Source organism: Eurytemora carolleeae, unplaced genomic scaffold (genome assembly GCF_000591075.1).
Source record: "Eurytemora carolleeae unplaced genomic scaffold, Eaff_2.0 scaffold1356, whole genome shotgun sequence".
Taxonomy (NCBI): domain Eukaryota; kingdom Metazoa; phylum Arthropoda; class Copepoda; order Calanoida; family Temoridae; genus Eurytemora; species Eurytemora carolleeae.
The window spans coordinates 23,339-36,273 of NW_019397244.1; the positions used below are offsets into that span (position 1 = coordinate 23,339).

Consider the following 12,935-nt stretch of genomic DNA (forward strand, 5'->3'; position numbering starts at 1 on the left):
AATATGCAAACCTTTATCTTAACAATAAAAAAGAAGATATTTTTTCATTTTTTCAAGCAGTGTTTTTTATAATTTTATTTTTGAATTTTATTTTTTTTACAATATTCTTTAAATATTCAGATGAAAAAATTAAACATTTCTATATTTCTTGTTCTTCATTTTATTCTAGTTTGTACATCTTTAAACCATATATCGGCTAATTTTGAAAAAAAAAGAAAAATGGGTGGGGGATATTATTATAGTATGCCAGATTAAAATTTAGAACTAAGTGAGAGGATCTTGATTTCTTTTTTCAAAACTCTGCATTGAATTGTTTACTTATGAGTTACGTCTGACTAAGCAGAACTTGAAAACACCAATTCCTGATACTTTCTTGGGGGGAGGGGGTTGAGAGCAAGCATCTCACCCCTTCCCCTACCTTGGCAGGGGGGGACTTCTTCCAATCCCCCATCTCTAATATCAAGAGATTTTCCTTCCAATTTTTCCTGTTCATTTTTTCTTCTTGATTCTTGTTTCTTGTTTCTACGCCTTGAGGTCTCTCCAAATAGTGGAGCAGGTAGGAGACGGAGAAGGAGGTTAGGAGAAGGAAGGGTATGAGCAGGTAGGAGACGGAGAAGGAGGTTAGGAGAAGGAAGGGATTGCTCCCTATTTTCCTTCTCAAGTTCTAAAATGCTTTAATTCTCTTGATTTCCATATGATTTCTTGTAGTATAAATGCTCAAGTCACTTTTGTAGAGAAACCACATTTGAAAATAGTAATTCTTTTGAATTTATTAGCATCATCAAATTCATAATTGATCAGACAAAGCTTAAGGGTGTACTGTTATTAATAGGACATTTTGAAATTACGTAAATACAGTCCATTTAATAGTTATCATTCAGAAGCGACAGACATTGATCAATCGATTGATTGTCTGGGGTTGCCTGGTAGCAATAGGCCAACTCTCAATACTCATTTACAAGGTATATTAGGAGCTTATTCATTGCATTGTTTTAAACTTTATTATTTCTTCATCTTAAAAATGTTGTCTTGATAAATTTTTCTAATTTATTTATAATGCTGTAATCTCTGTTTGTCTGTCTGTTTGGATGCCAGATCATAACTCATGAAACCATGGACCATTTTTCCTCAAAATTTGATTGGGGAACTCGGGAGAACCACAGGAATGTTCTCAGCTTTGTTTGATATTATAAGCTGAGTGGGTTCAGTAATTTGTAATTTGTAACTGCGGGAAAACGATGGTTGTAACTCTGGGTTCCCAATCTAGTATAAAGTTTTTAAATAATATTAATTTTTCTATTCGTATCTTTGTGATTGTTCAGTTGCTGCTTGATAACTACAAGATCATGTTCAACTCTGAAGTCTGTATTGGATACTTCACCTTCATCATGTTCATCACCAGCCTAAACAGACTTCTTCCCGTTGGAGTAGTGGTTTACAGGTCTTTATTCTGACATATGGTTGGAGTAGTGGTCTGTATTATGATATATGGTTGGAGTAGTGGTTTACAGGTCTTTATTATGATATATGGTTGGAGTAGTGGTTTACAGGTCTTTATTCTGATATATGGTTGGAGTAGTGGTTTACAGGTCTTTATTCTGATATATAGTTGGAGTAGTGGTTTACAGGTCTTTATTCTGATATATGGTTGGAGTACTGGTATACAGGTCTTTATTCTGATATATGTTTGTACACTTTCTGCCAAACACATTTTGATGATATTACTTTTTAAGGTATGTGTATGTCCTTCACAGTAGCTGGATCATGTCTAGAAGAAACAAACTAATTCTCAACTTGTTCATTCTAGGTAAGTTAATTTAATAATCAAATATTTAGATTTTTAAAAATATTTGAAAAGAATTGTTAACACATAACTTCTTTTTTTCTAATAATAAAATAATCATGACTGTAAGAGGCCAAGTTTGCCGTTCTGATTATTGTGATTGCTTTAAATAATGCTAAAAGTCCAGTAAATATTGCTAAAAATGCATGTTTTTCTAATATTTATATTATATGACCTATTACAATTTTTAGGAAGTCTTACCCTTATACCTGCAGGAACAATATAAATCTAATTTTCATAATACAAATTTAAACCTATTAAGTTAACCATTGACAAAATTGACATTTTAACTATTAAGGTTAATCTCAAAATTATAATTACTGGAAAATTTGACCGTACACAGATTCACATTTCAAGCAATGAATCATATCTGACAATGAATCCTTATGGTTCACCATCAGATTTCTTTCTATTTTCAGTCTGAGTTTTTTTGTTTACTTTATCTTTAAATTTAAAAAAATTAGATTATATTAATCTGTAACAATGTTTTTTCATTTTTCATTTGTTTTTTTATTTTTGTAAAATAAAATGCTTCTAGGCATAGTAAATAATTTCAAATGTTCATTTTTTTTCCTTTCTCCATCTGCATGTCCGCAATTTCTCTTTTTCTTGCCTCCCTTTGATTTCCATTTATGGCGCTGCCTTTGAAAGAATGCTTAAAAGTCGCTGTCTTTGCGCCATTATAATACAGTTCAGGATCACCCTTTCATATAAATAGATGAACCCCTCTCCGTTTTTTTGTTTTGCTTAATTGTAATTGCAGCCTCAAACCTTAACAGTCATGTCTACTTGCAATTGCAAGGTCATCACCTCTAGCACTTCAAGTTAGTTTCAATTTCCAACGAGGGAGAAATAGCTTCCCTGCTTTTTTACTTTCCTGTACATGGAGGGTTGCTTATCAACAATGGATAATCAAGTGACCGGCTCGGAGGTAGTTTTGTTGTATGATCCAACAGGAAAATGTCCTCGAGTCTCATTTCGCTGATTGTTAGAAGGTTAGTTGGTAGGTAGAGGAGAGTTGGAGATGAGGATAAGGGTTTGTAGGAGTGGTGTATTAGGAATGTTTCGTTAAAATCACTCCATTGTCCACATGTTATACTGTTTCCCAGTCTAGTTGAATTCCTTCGGAAGTATCCCATTTAGTGTGCACCACTGCATGCAGAATGCTTGTCCTCTTTAACAGTTCTGCTCAGGGAGCAGGGAAAGGGCCGTTCCAGAAAGGGCTCCGATCACTAATTGGAGTGGATATAATAACGGATTAGTATTACTTATAGTAGCTCTTTGTTATTCCCTTTTCTAGCAAATTGAGCATGGGGTTCAGGGCCGCTTGGCCTTCACTCCCTCCATATGTGCAGACACCTTTCTCAGCATCCACTGCAAATAGTGCAGAGAGCTTTCAAGCAGAGGTCTGTTATCCAAGGCTGTAGTAATGCAACTATAGATTATATATTCATAAAACACAGTTATTGGAGTAAATACGATCATCTTCCATGAAAAGGGTATCTTCTACCAGACTTGTGTATCATCAAGTACAGCGTTACAGTGGAAGGTAATTTTTTTTTATTTTCATACAAAAAAATTAAGAAAATCAACTTTGAATAGTAACGACTTAAGTGAATTTATTTTCCTTTCTCAATTCGAAATAAGATAATCACAATTTAAACATTCGTAAAAATCAACAGGAAAAGTGGATAAAATTAAGAAATATTTCATGAAACAAAACTTTTCTTTAAAAGTAGTGAAGAAATTTCGTCCTCTGAGTATTTGTGCTTTTTTATTTTATACAAAGGAAATTTTTTAGAAGAAACGAAAAATTAAATGAAAACTGGTGTAGGAAAAAAAAAGATGGACGAAGGACGTGGATCGTTCCGAGAAATGAAAAAGCCATCGTTTTTTAAAAACGAATTAAAAAAACAATTTGAAATCACTCAAACGATCATAATCGTTTGTGAACAATATTTACCTTTTTAACTGAACGAATTAATTTCCGAAAGATTTTGAAAAAAAAATTGTTTTTCACTAAACGAACGATATTTTTTTTAAGATAAAATGTTTCTGAATTACGATACTCTAACAAAAGTTTAAACTTTGGTTTACAGCTGATAAAATTTGTAGTGTAGATTATTTAATTTAACAGAATCATAGATTGAAATATCTAAGGTCTACATTTGGTTCCAAAAATATAGTGATTAAAAAATCAGAGTTTGTGGCAAAGACTCAATTTCTTTATTTCAAAAATTTAGTTTAGCGTGTTTAGGCAGCTGGTGATTGGGATCTTCCCCTCCTGCACCCTCTTCATCTCTTCCTAATCTTTATCTATTTGGCCTTTATCGTTCTCGTTCCATTTGGTAATAAGTTGTTTTTGTTTTCGACAATTGCCTGATAAACATTATTCTGAGAAAATTCTCAGTCATTAAATGAAATTAATTTGACATCAAAGCAAGGTGTTTTTTAATGAGAAATCAAAATTTAATTTAATATTTTTTTATTTCGTAAATAGAATTTGACAAATTTGAAAACTTTTTGTTGATTGTTTTAAAAACTATAATTAGCTTTTCAAATATTTTAATTGAAATAAAGAGCTAAAAGCTAAATTTGTAAATCAAGTAAATCTTCAAAATTTTTAAGAGGCTTGGTCGCTGAAGATTATTTAGTAAATGTTGTCCTACTTCTACTTCTAAACCGATATATTAAAAGTAAAACACACACTTCTGTAAACTTAAATGTTTGTGGAGCTAAAGCCTGGTTTTACTTGGATTTAAGCTTTAAAATCTCAGCTCAGGACATGAGTGTATGTCCAGATAATTGGTCTTTTTTGAGAAATTAAATCAATTTTCTCAAGAAGCTCAATTCTTTGAAACGTTAAGATTTTGTGGGTGTGGTCTCAACAACACGAGACAATTTACTGATCTGATCTAAAAAAGCAAATGTTGAGTAATTAACCCTTATCCTCCTGGGGTACTTAAAAACCATGATACGCAGGGGGGGGGGGCATCAGTTCAACCTACCCTCTAAATTTCATGTTTGATGTCCAAATATGACAAAAACATTTGCAGAATTTTGTTTGTTACAAAATCCAGGAATTAAGTAAAAATATTTTTAAAGCATATCTTTGAAAAGTGCCCTTGACCATGCAATTTCAAATATGCCAAAAATGTGTGCAATATTTAAATGTGTAGATGTGTAATTAAAAAAATAAAATGTGCAAACTTCTTTTGACGGGTTGTTAGGCAGTTAGGAATACTTTTTGAGTCATGCAAAAAAGTATTAAAAAAAACTTCAGGGAGGGGCTACAGGGGGGAGTATTAACCCCCCCCCCCCTCAGCAGATATAGGGTTAAAGTAATTTTTTGAGAAGACCAATTTAAATTATTTCAAACTCATTGATTACACAAAAGAATTATTTTTGCATTGTTTTGTGTGGTAAAATGCTTGAAAAGTTTTCATTTTTCATATGTGTTCAGAAAATACAGTTTTGAGTTATTAGGGAAAATCTTTTTCATTCTTCAGTACACACATATTTAATCAAAAAATAACAACTTCAAGAAATGTATAAAAATATTTAGAAAATAACATCATTATGATAATTGACAGATGCATAAGGTATTCGTAAAAATATTCTTTTGGGAAAAGGTTGATTGAGAGATAAAATTTTAGTAATTCAAAAAAGTCTATTATAATATAATTATTTTTTCTCTATCAAATAGAATTAACGCTTAAACTAAATATGTGTTTGTTTTAAAGTGGCAATTCTAGAAGTTGATTTAAATGGGCAAAAAAAGCTCACTATATATACATCATTTATATTTGTCTAAAGAAAAATTACATTAAACAATATAAAAGTTTACAATTTAATACTAATACTCTTTTCTCTGGGTATCGCATTTTATGATTGACAGGGTTTGCCAAAAAGGTGCAATACAAGACTTTTAGCATGAGTATAGTTTAGTTATTCCGAGGTGGTTTTCAGAAATGGAATTTCTTGGTCCCAGTCTAGCGTTTTTCGTTTTCTAAAAATGTGGTATGATGACAGAACTACAAGGCTTGATAGATTTTCGCACACTGGGTTTGCAGAACTTGTGCAGTTTCTTTAGAATCGCCTAATTTGATGGTGAGATATATCCTCTTGAGCCGATTTCAAAAGGATGAACAGACACATCCCTAGTTGTTATATCTGTGATAAAATGTTCATACTTGTTCAACTTTTCAGTGTTGGCATTTTTGATAGTAGAATTTTATAATAAAACCGATTGGAATTCATAATTATTATTTACATTAAAAATACACAAAAATATTTGATACTACTGAGATATTGAAGAGCGTGAAATATTAGCATTGTAGCTCCTTGCTCTCTATCTGGGATCAAATATCTCGGCCAATGTATCCCTCCTGGTTCGTAGATCTCGCCATATTTTGTTATCCTGCAGCTCGCTGGGGCAGAGGTGGGTCAGCTGGTGGAGCAATCAACAACATGGGTCATGCGGCTGGGGGGTGAAATAGGCAGACTCGATGGGTCAGAGTTATAACTATCTACCCAGGGGATTAGGAATAGTATAATTTTCCTTGGTCTGTCAGACTGGCAATGCTATGTACACGAGGTGTGGGTAGAATTCATATTATTTGTAGGGACCACCATAGACTTTAGATTTTCTATGCTAGGTTTGATTCTGGTTACATTATAGGTGTAATTTCTAGTCACCCTCCATGCAAAGATTCCCAATGATACCGTTGAAAGCTTTGTCATATCAAGTTTGAATTTGATATCAATATTTATATTTTTGAAAACTTATTATTTCCATGCGGTTTCTTTCCAAAAGTACATGTTTACCGTGCAGAATTATCAGACGCTTTAAACCCTAAATAAAACGACAATATAAAGATTAATGAGTGCCGTTGTGAATCTGACATTGACATCTTGGCATGGAGGGTCACATCATGAAATTACACTCAAATTCGCTTTACAGGATATTTGGCAATCTACATGTTTCTGAAGAAATATATCAGTAAACTACAGGGAATCTCTTTACGGGATATTTGGCAATCTACATATTTCTGAAGATATATAACAGTAAACTACAGGGAATCTCTTTACAGGATATTTGGCAATCTACATGTTTCTGAAGAAATATATCAGTAAACTACAGGGATTCTCTTTACAGGATATTTGGCAATCTACATGTTTCTAAAGAAATATAACAGTAAACTAAAAGGATTCTCTTTACAGGATATTTGGCAATCTACATGTTTCTAAAGAAATATATCAGTAAACTACAGGGATTCTCTTTACAGGATATTTGGCAATCTACATTATACATGTTTCTGAAGAAATATAACAGTAAACTACAGGGAATCTCTTTACAGGATATTTGGCAATCTACATGTTTCTAAAGAAATATAACAGTAAACTAAAAGGATTCTCTTTACAGGATATTTGGCAATCTACATGTTTCTAAAGAAATATAACAGTAAACTACAGGGAATCTCTTCCACAGAGCTGAAGCATAGACTAAGGTGACGGAAAAGTGTAAAACTACAACTAAGTCCCAAGGATATGTGTACTCTGTATTCTTTATAAATTGGGGTTTGTTTGTCTGTATCCAATAAATGTTACCCAAGGGTCAGGAAGGTTTATGGACACTAAGAAATCTATCAATGTTTACAGACAAATTCTCAAAATTGTACGAATTAAAATTAATGGCCGCTTGAAAACCCTTGAGCTGTGTTGCTAGAGAAAGTTCGTTTCGCACCCTGAAAGCCTTGCAATGTATATTTTGAAGAATATGTGGGGAGGGAGGGGGGGGGGGGATATTTCAAATTGGATTATAGGTAATTAGTCCACACTCTAAAGCTTTTCATTTAACATTCCAATCAGCTAAAAGGAGAACCAGTTAAAACTGTTGAATAGGAAAACCACATTATTATAGTAAGACTTAAGTGCATTTGAAGCAAGTAAATTGAGTCTGTTTAAGATGAACAATGGGTGTGTCTTGTGTTCATTGGACCATCTAAAGGCATAACTTGAGTCTACAAGTCGTCTTCCTGGGTCTCACTGTAAAAAAAACTAGTAGTATTATTTGATCCCCTCAAAAATCACTAAAAGGGAAAAAATTATTTTGAACTGAAAGCTTTATAAAATATGAATTTCACGGAGTTGGTGGAAGCTATTAATGAATTTGTACAAAAATCCCGCTTCCCCCCACCCTTCAGGACAGAGTTAAATGTAAGAGTTTAAGTTTAAATATTTTAGAAAGAATGTTGTTTCCTTTCGATTCAACTTGTTGATTTGGTTGCTGGAGGTCAGTATTTTTTTTTAAATTCTTATATTTTTTGAATCTTTTTATTTTTTCTTCTCTTTTCTTTTAACTGTGTTTTTTTCTTTTTAAGTCTCTTTTTATCTTTTTTTATGCTCTTTTTTCACATAAATATTCGTATTTCTTTTTCCTATTTTTTTGTAGGACCTTTACTTGTTCGTTTTGCTCAGCAGAGGTTTACGAAGTTTATTGATTATGCATATACTGCAAGATACAGTAAACTACTTTTTTTCACTGGAATCAATAGTTAAGAATAAAGTTTTTGCCCAAACTCAAGATTTCTGTAGATCCCTTATTCTTTGCAACCTGCTGTGTCCGAATATAATGAATTTGAGCTGTGTCTAAAATCCGCCCAAACCGGTTTCAATTGAGCGCCGACTTAAATCTTGAAGCAATCATATTTGAGCCGCGGCTCAAATTTTTTTAATTTAGAGGTGTAAACAATTGGTATTTTAAACTTAGAATATATTATTTATGGTTTCTTTTAAAAAATAATCGATAACAAATTGTGGCACAAATTTAAATTAAAAAAAAAACGCTTTGCGGTTTTTTTAGAATAATTCATGGCTCTTTATTAATCTTTGCTGGTTTGATAAAAATGTTTATTTCTTAATTGTGGTATTTTTACCTGCACTGTATATCTAATACATTTAGAGTCTTTCTCATTTTGCGTGTTTTAATGTTAATCGTTTGTTTATACGACACTCAGTCTTATAGAAATACACTGGTTAGATTTATCTATACAATAAAGCTCTACTCTCATATCTGTTAGCTATTGCTCACCAAACGGATTTACCAAATTAGCTAAATGTTTTTAGGGAACATACAATCTAAAAAATCGAAATTATTTATTTTTTAAGTCAAAACTATATTTTTTAATTAAAATGTTTTTTTCCCGAAATGTTTTTTTAATTCAACGGGCCACCCCAGGCATCAGCTGTCAACGTTATTGTTATTTTTAGGCTATAGCAATAGTTATTGTTGTTTTTAGGCTATAACAATAGTTATTGTTATGTTTAGGCTGTAACAATAGTTATTGTTGTTTTTAGGCTATAACAATAGTTATTCTTGTGTTTAGGCTGTAACAATATTTACTGTTATTTTGAGGCTATACCAATGATTATTGTTATTTTTAGGCTTTAACAATAGTTATTGTTGTTTTTAGGCTGTAACAATATTTATTGTTGTTTTCAGGCTATAACAATAGTTATTGTTTTGTTTAGGCTGTAACAATAGTTATTGTTGTTTTTATGCATTAACAATAGTTATTATTATTCTTTGGCTTTAACAATAGTTATTGTTGTTTTTAGGCCATAACAATAGTTATTCTTGTGTTTATGGCTGTAACAATATTTACTGTTATTTTGAGGCTATAACAATAATTATTGTTTTTTTAGGCTGTAACAATAGTCATTGTTGTTTTTAGGCTGTAACAATAATTATTGTTATTTTTAGTCTAAAACAATTGTTATTGTTGTGTTTAGGCTGTAACAATAGTTATTGTTATTTTTAGGCTGTAACAATAGTTATTGCTATTTTTAGGCTGTAACAATAGTTATTGTTATTTTTAGGCTTTAACAATAGTTATTGTTATGTTTAGGCATGTAACAATAGTTATTGTTATTTTTAGGCTATAACAATGATTGCAGTGATCATTAGTCGTGGACTCATTGTTCGGCTTAGCAGTGAACAGGTTGTTTTTTAAATATCATACACAATCCTCACAAGTCTTTATTGGTTTAAAGGGACTGTAATTGTAACTTAAACTGATCTTATATATAAAGAGAGGGACATCTCTAAATAATAACAACTGAATTCTAGACAACTCTGCAAGTTATGCATTAAATATTAGACAGCCTCGACTTTGAAGTGTCGCACTACCTTGGCCTTTGGTTTTACCTCACAAACTTCTTTATACTTGGTGTAGCCCTAGACATATACATTTTTGTAGCCCTAGACATATATAGTTTTGAAGCCTTAGAAATATACATTTTTGTAGCCCTAGACATATATATTTTTGTAGCCCAAGACATATTCATTTTTGTAGGCCTAGAAATATACATTTTTGTAGCCCTAGAGATGTACATTTTTGTACCCTAGAAATTTAAATTTTTGTAGCCCTAGAGATATACATTTTTGTACCCTAGAAATATACATTTTTGTAGCCCTAGAGATAATCATTTTTGTAGCCCTTTACATCTTAAAATTCAACGCGTGTGTTTCTAGCTGAAATTTTAAAGGAGTAATTTTCCTAATACTGCTCAATTTTTGCGTGTGAGCACATCTTGGTTTGCAGTGAACATTTGACTGATATATCATCAAGGTTAGAAATGGGCATCGTTTTTGTGAACAAAGAAAACTTTTGAGAGTGAACTTATTTGTTTTACAAACGAAGGGACCGTTCAGAAAAAACGAACTTAATTAATGAACGATTTGGATCGTTCAGATAATTTAAGAATTTATTAAAAAAAAACTGAATTAATGAACGAACGATTTTACCGAACGATTTTTTATGATTGAAAAAAACCAACAAAATGGTCGTTCACGCGAATTATGAACGAGCAAACTTAAAAACCGAACTTGCAGCTCGGACGGTTACCCTGCAGTCAATTCTTTTATATATTTTAAGTTTTTTATGTTCAATTAGTATAATGTGCGCTAGTTTTAAAAGCTTTAACCCTATCTCTGCTGGGGTACTTGAAAACCAGGATATGCTGGGGACCCCCCCCTCCAGCAGGAATAGGGTTAATTTTATTAAACCCTTATTCTATTTAGAATCAGAGAAGACTGGTAGAATTAGTTTATCAATTTATCACATCAGTAGTTTCTCCGGCTCTGTACTTCATAGGTAATCAGACAATGTGATTATATATCAATATATGAACCAATAAATAAAGGTATTAACTCTATCCCGAAAGGTTGGGGATGGCCCCCCCCCTCCCCCCGTGATTTGTCTAAATAACACAAAATTACTCAAAGTTCTTAACTTTTTCTTTTCAACTTGATAGTTGTGAACACATTTTGCAAAATATATTTCTTTAAAGCATAGAAATAAGGTTGAGGACGGTCAAATGGCTGGTTAGAGTATCAAAAACATCAAATTTAGCCTAAATCTTTTTTATTTACTAAGCCACAGATCTAAAATTTTATCATTTATTTGAAAAGTCCTGAAAGAATTATCACATGTAAATATTTGTGAAAAAATCTACATTTTTTCAAGATGATTTCTAATTTTTTTAAACTTTCCTTGCACCTTAACTATATATATTATATATTATATATATTATAGTTACTCTAAGAGAAAAACTATATTAGAAAAAAAGTAAAATTTAAATTTTTTTGTGAATGCGTGATTTGTTTAAGGGTGCATGGATTATTGGATAAAATAACACTTTCAGGAAAGCGACAAAAAAATAAAAAAATACACCTTTAAGTATTTTCTGTGTTTATACTGATGATAAATTCATTCAATATTAAATAATTACAAGTGTTGTTTAGAATCAGAAAAGGTCATTTAATTTGAAGTGGTTTAAAGCATATAATTTTGCAAATATGAAAATATTAAAAGATGTGATTTTCTAGGAATTGAGGAGTTCAGAAGCAGCATCAGAAATGTTTGTCAAAGAGGCAATTAAAGGATATCAGAATTTAGAGCACTCATTCAGAGGGTTTTAACTGATGGCCGGATATCAGAGTTTGAGGCTCTCATTTAGTGAGTTTTAACCAAAGAAAATAAGAGTTTGATGCACTCATTCAAAGAGTTTTATTGAAGGATATAAGAAATTGAAACACTCATTTAACAAAAGGATATCAGAGTTTAATGCGCTCAAATGAGAGTTTAACTAAATGGTACCAGAGTTTTGACACACATATTTACAGATTTTTAACATAAAGTGTGATGTTTTTTCTGTATTCTCTTTCTAAAGTACACAAATTTGTGGAGCGACAACTGAGTATCATGTCCACTGGAGCGACAACTAATTAAGTATCATGTCCACATGGAGTCCATGGAGCGACAACTAAGTATCATGTCCATTGACCCAGAGACCATATAACCAGTGACTCTTACCAAATAGGAAAAAAAGAGACTATAAATAAACAATACTTATTTTTTCTTAGTTGAGTTTTGTTTAATAGAAAAGAAAATGAATCAATTCATAAATAAGTTTTTATTAATTCAGCAAGTGAGTTAAAGTCTAGGGCTAGGCTAAAGTTTTAAGCACTCATTCAGAGAGTTTTAATAAAGGATTCCCAAGTTTGAAGCACTCATTCAGAAAGTTTTAATAAAGGATTCCCAAGTTTGAAGCTCTCATTCAGAGAATTTTAATAAAGGATTCCCAAGTTTGAGGATCAATGCTTTTTATTTAGTTTCCCCATGATCAAAGCTCCCTCAACACCTGAGTGGGTACGATTATCATGCAGGATATCAAATATAAAGTTTAAATTAATCCGCAGATTAGTAAAAGATTGAAGTTGAGCATTGATCTCGATATCCACATTTCCGCATTTCTCAGCTTATGTATAGAAATGTTTTTAATGCATAAATATTCAGATATAACATATTTGTAAATATCTTTATTGTTTTATATGTTGTAAATATATAAAATATCAAAGTAGATCTTAAACTATAAATTCTGTTAAATCAAATAGTGCCAAGTTGAAATATTAAAAGGTGCAAACCATAAGGTTTCAATTAGATATTCGGAAATATTATAAACAAAATGTTTAAATTAAAGATTTCCATGACTAGAAAATAGTTTTCACAGACTCTTTTAAAATTTC

General features: G+C 31.5%; 1 protein-coding gene and 1 long non-coding RNA gene across 2 annotated transcripts; both read left to right on the top strand.

The window, feature by feature from the left end:
• The first annotated feature begins 882 nt into the window (after window positions 1-882).
• Window positions 883-2,058, top strand: LOC111712994 (uncharacterized). Its single transcript, XR_002767575.1, has 4 exons — window positions 883-962; window positions 1,323-1,441; window positions 1,734-1,807; window positions 2,035-2,058. It is a non-coding gene; the product is annotated as an uncharacterized LOC111712994 (long non-coding RNA).
• Window positions 2,059-3,138: 1,080 nt separating this feature from the next.
• On the top strand, window positions 3,139-12,683 carry LOC111712997 (uncharacterized). Its single transcript, XM_023487772.1, has 7 exons — window positions 3,139-3,392; window positions 4,101-4,191; window positions 7,002-7,353; window positions 8,090-8,138; window positions 9,784-9,846; window positions 10,929-11,001; window positions 11,736-12,683. The coding sequence occupies exons 3-7, from the start codon at window positions 7,286-7,288 to the stop codon at window positions 11,786-11,788; spliced, it is 306 nt and encodes a 101-aa protein (XP_023343540.1). The 5' UTR covers window positions 3,139-3,392; window positions 4,101-4,191; window positions 7,002-7,285; the 3' UTR covers window positions 11,789-12,683.
• Window positions 12,684-12,935: the final 252 nt, after the last annotated feature.

Bases quoted from the DNA above. Each gene is read 5' to 3' on its own strand.
- LOC111712997 (XM_023487772.1), top strand. From the start codon at position 7,286: ATGTTTCTAAAGAAATATAACAGTAAACTACAGGGAATCTCTTCCACA. The intron at 7,354-8,089 runs GTGACGGAAAAG...TAAATATTTTAG, and splicing joins GAGCTGAAGCATAGACTAAG to AAAGAATGTTGTTTCCTTTC. The intron at 8,139-9,783 runs GTCAGTATTTTT...TGTTATTTTTAG, and splicing joins TGTTGATTTGGTTGCTGGAG to GCTATAACAATGATTGCAGT.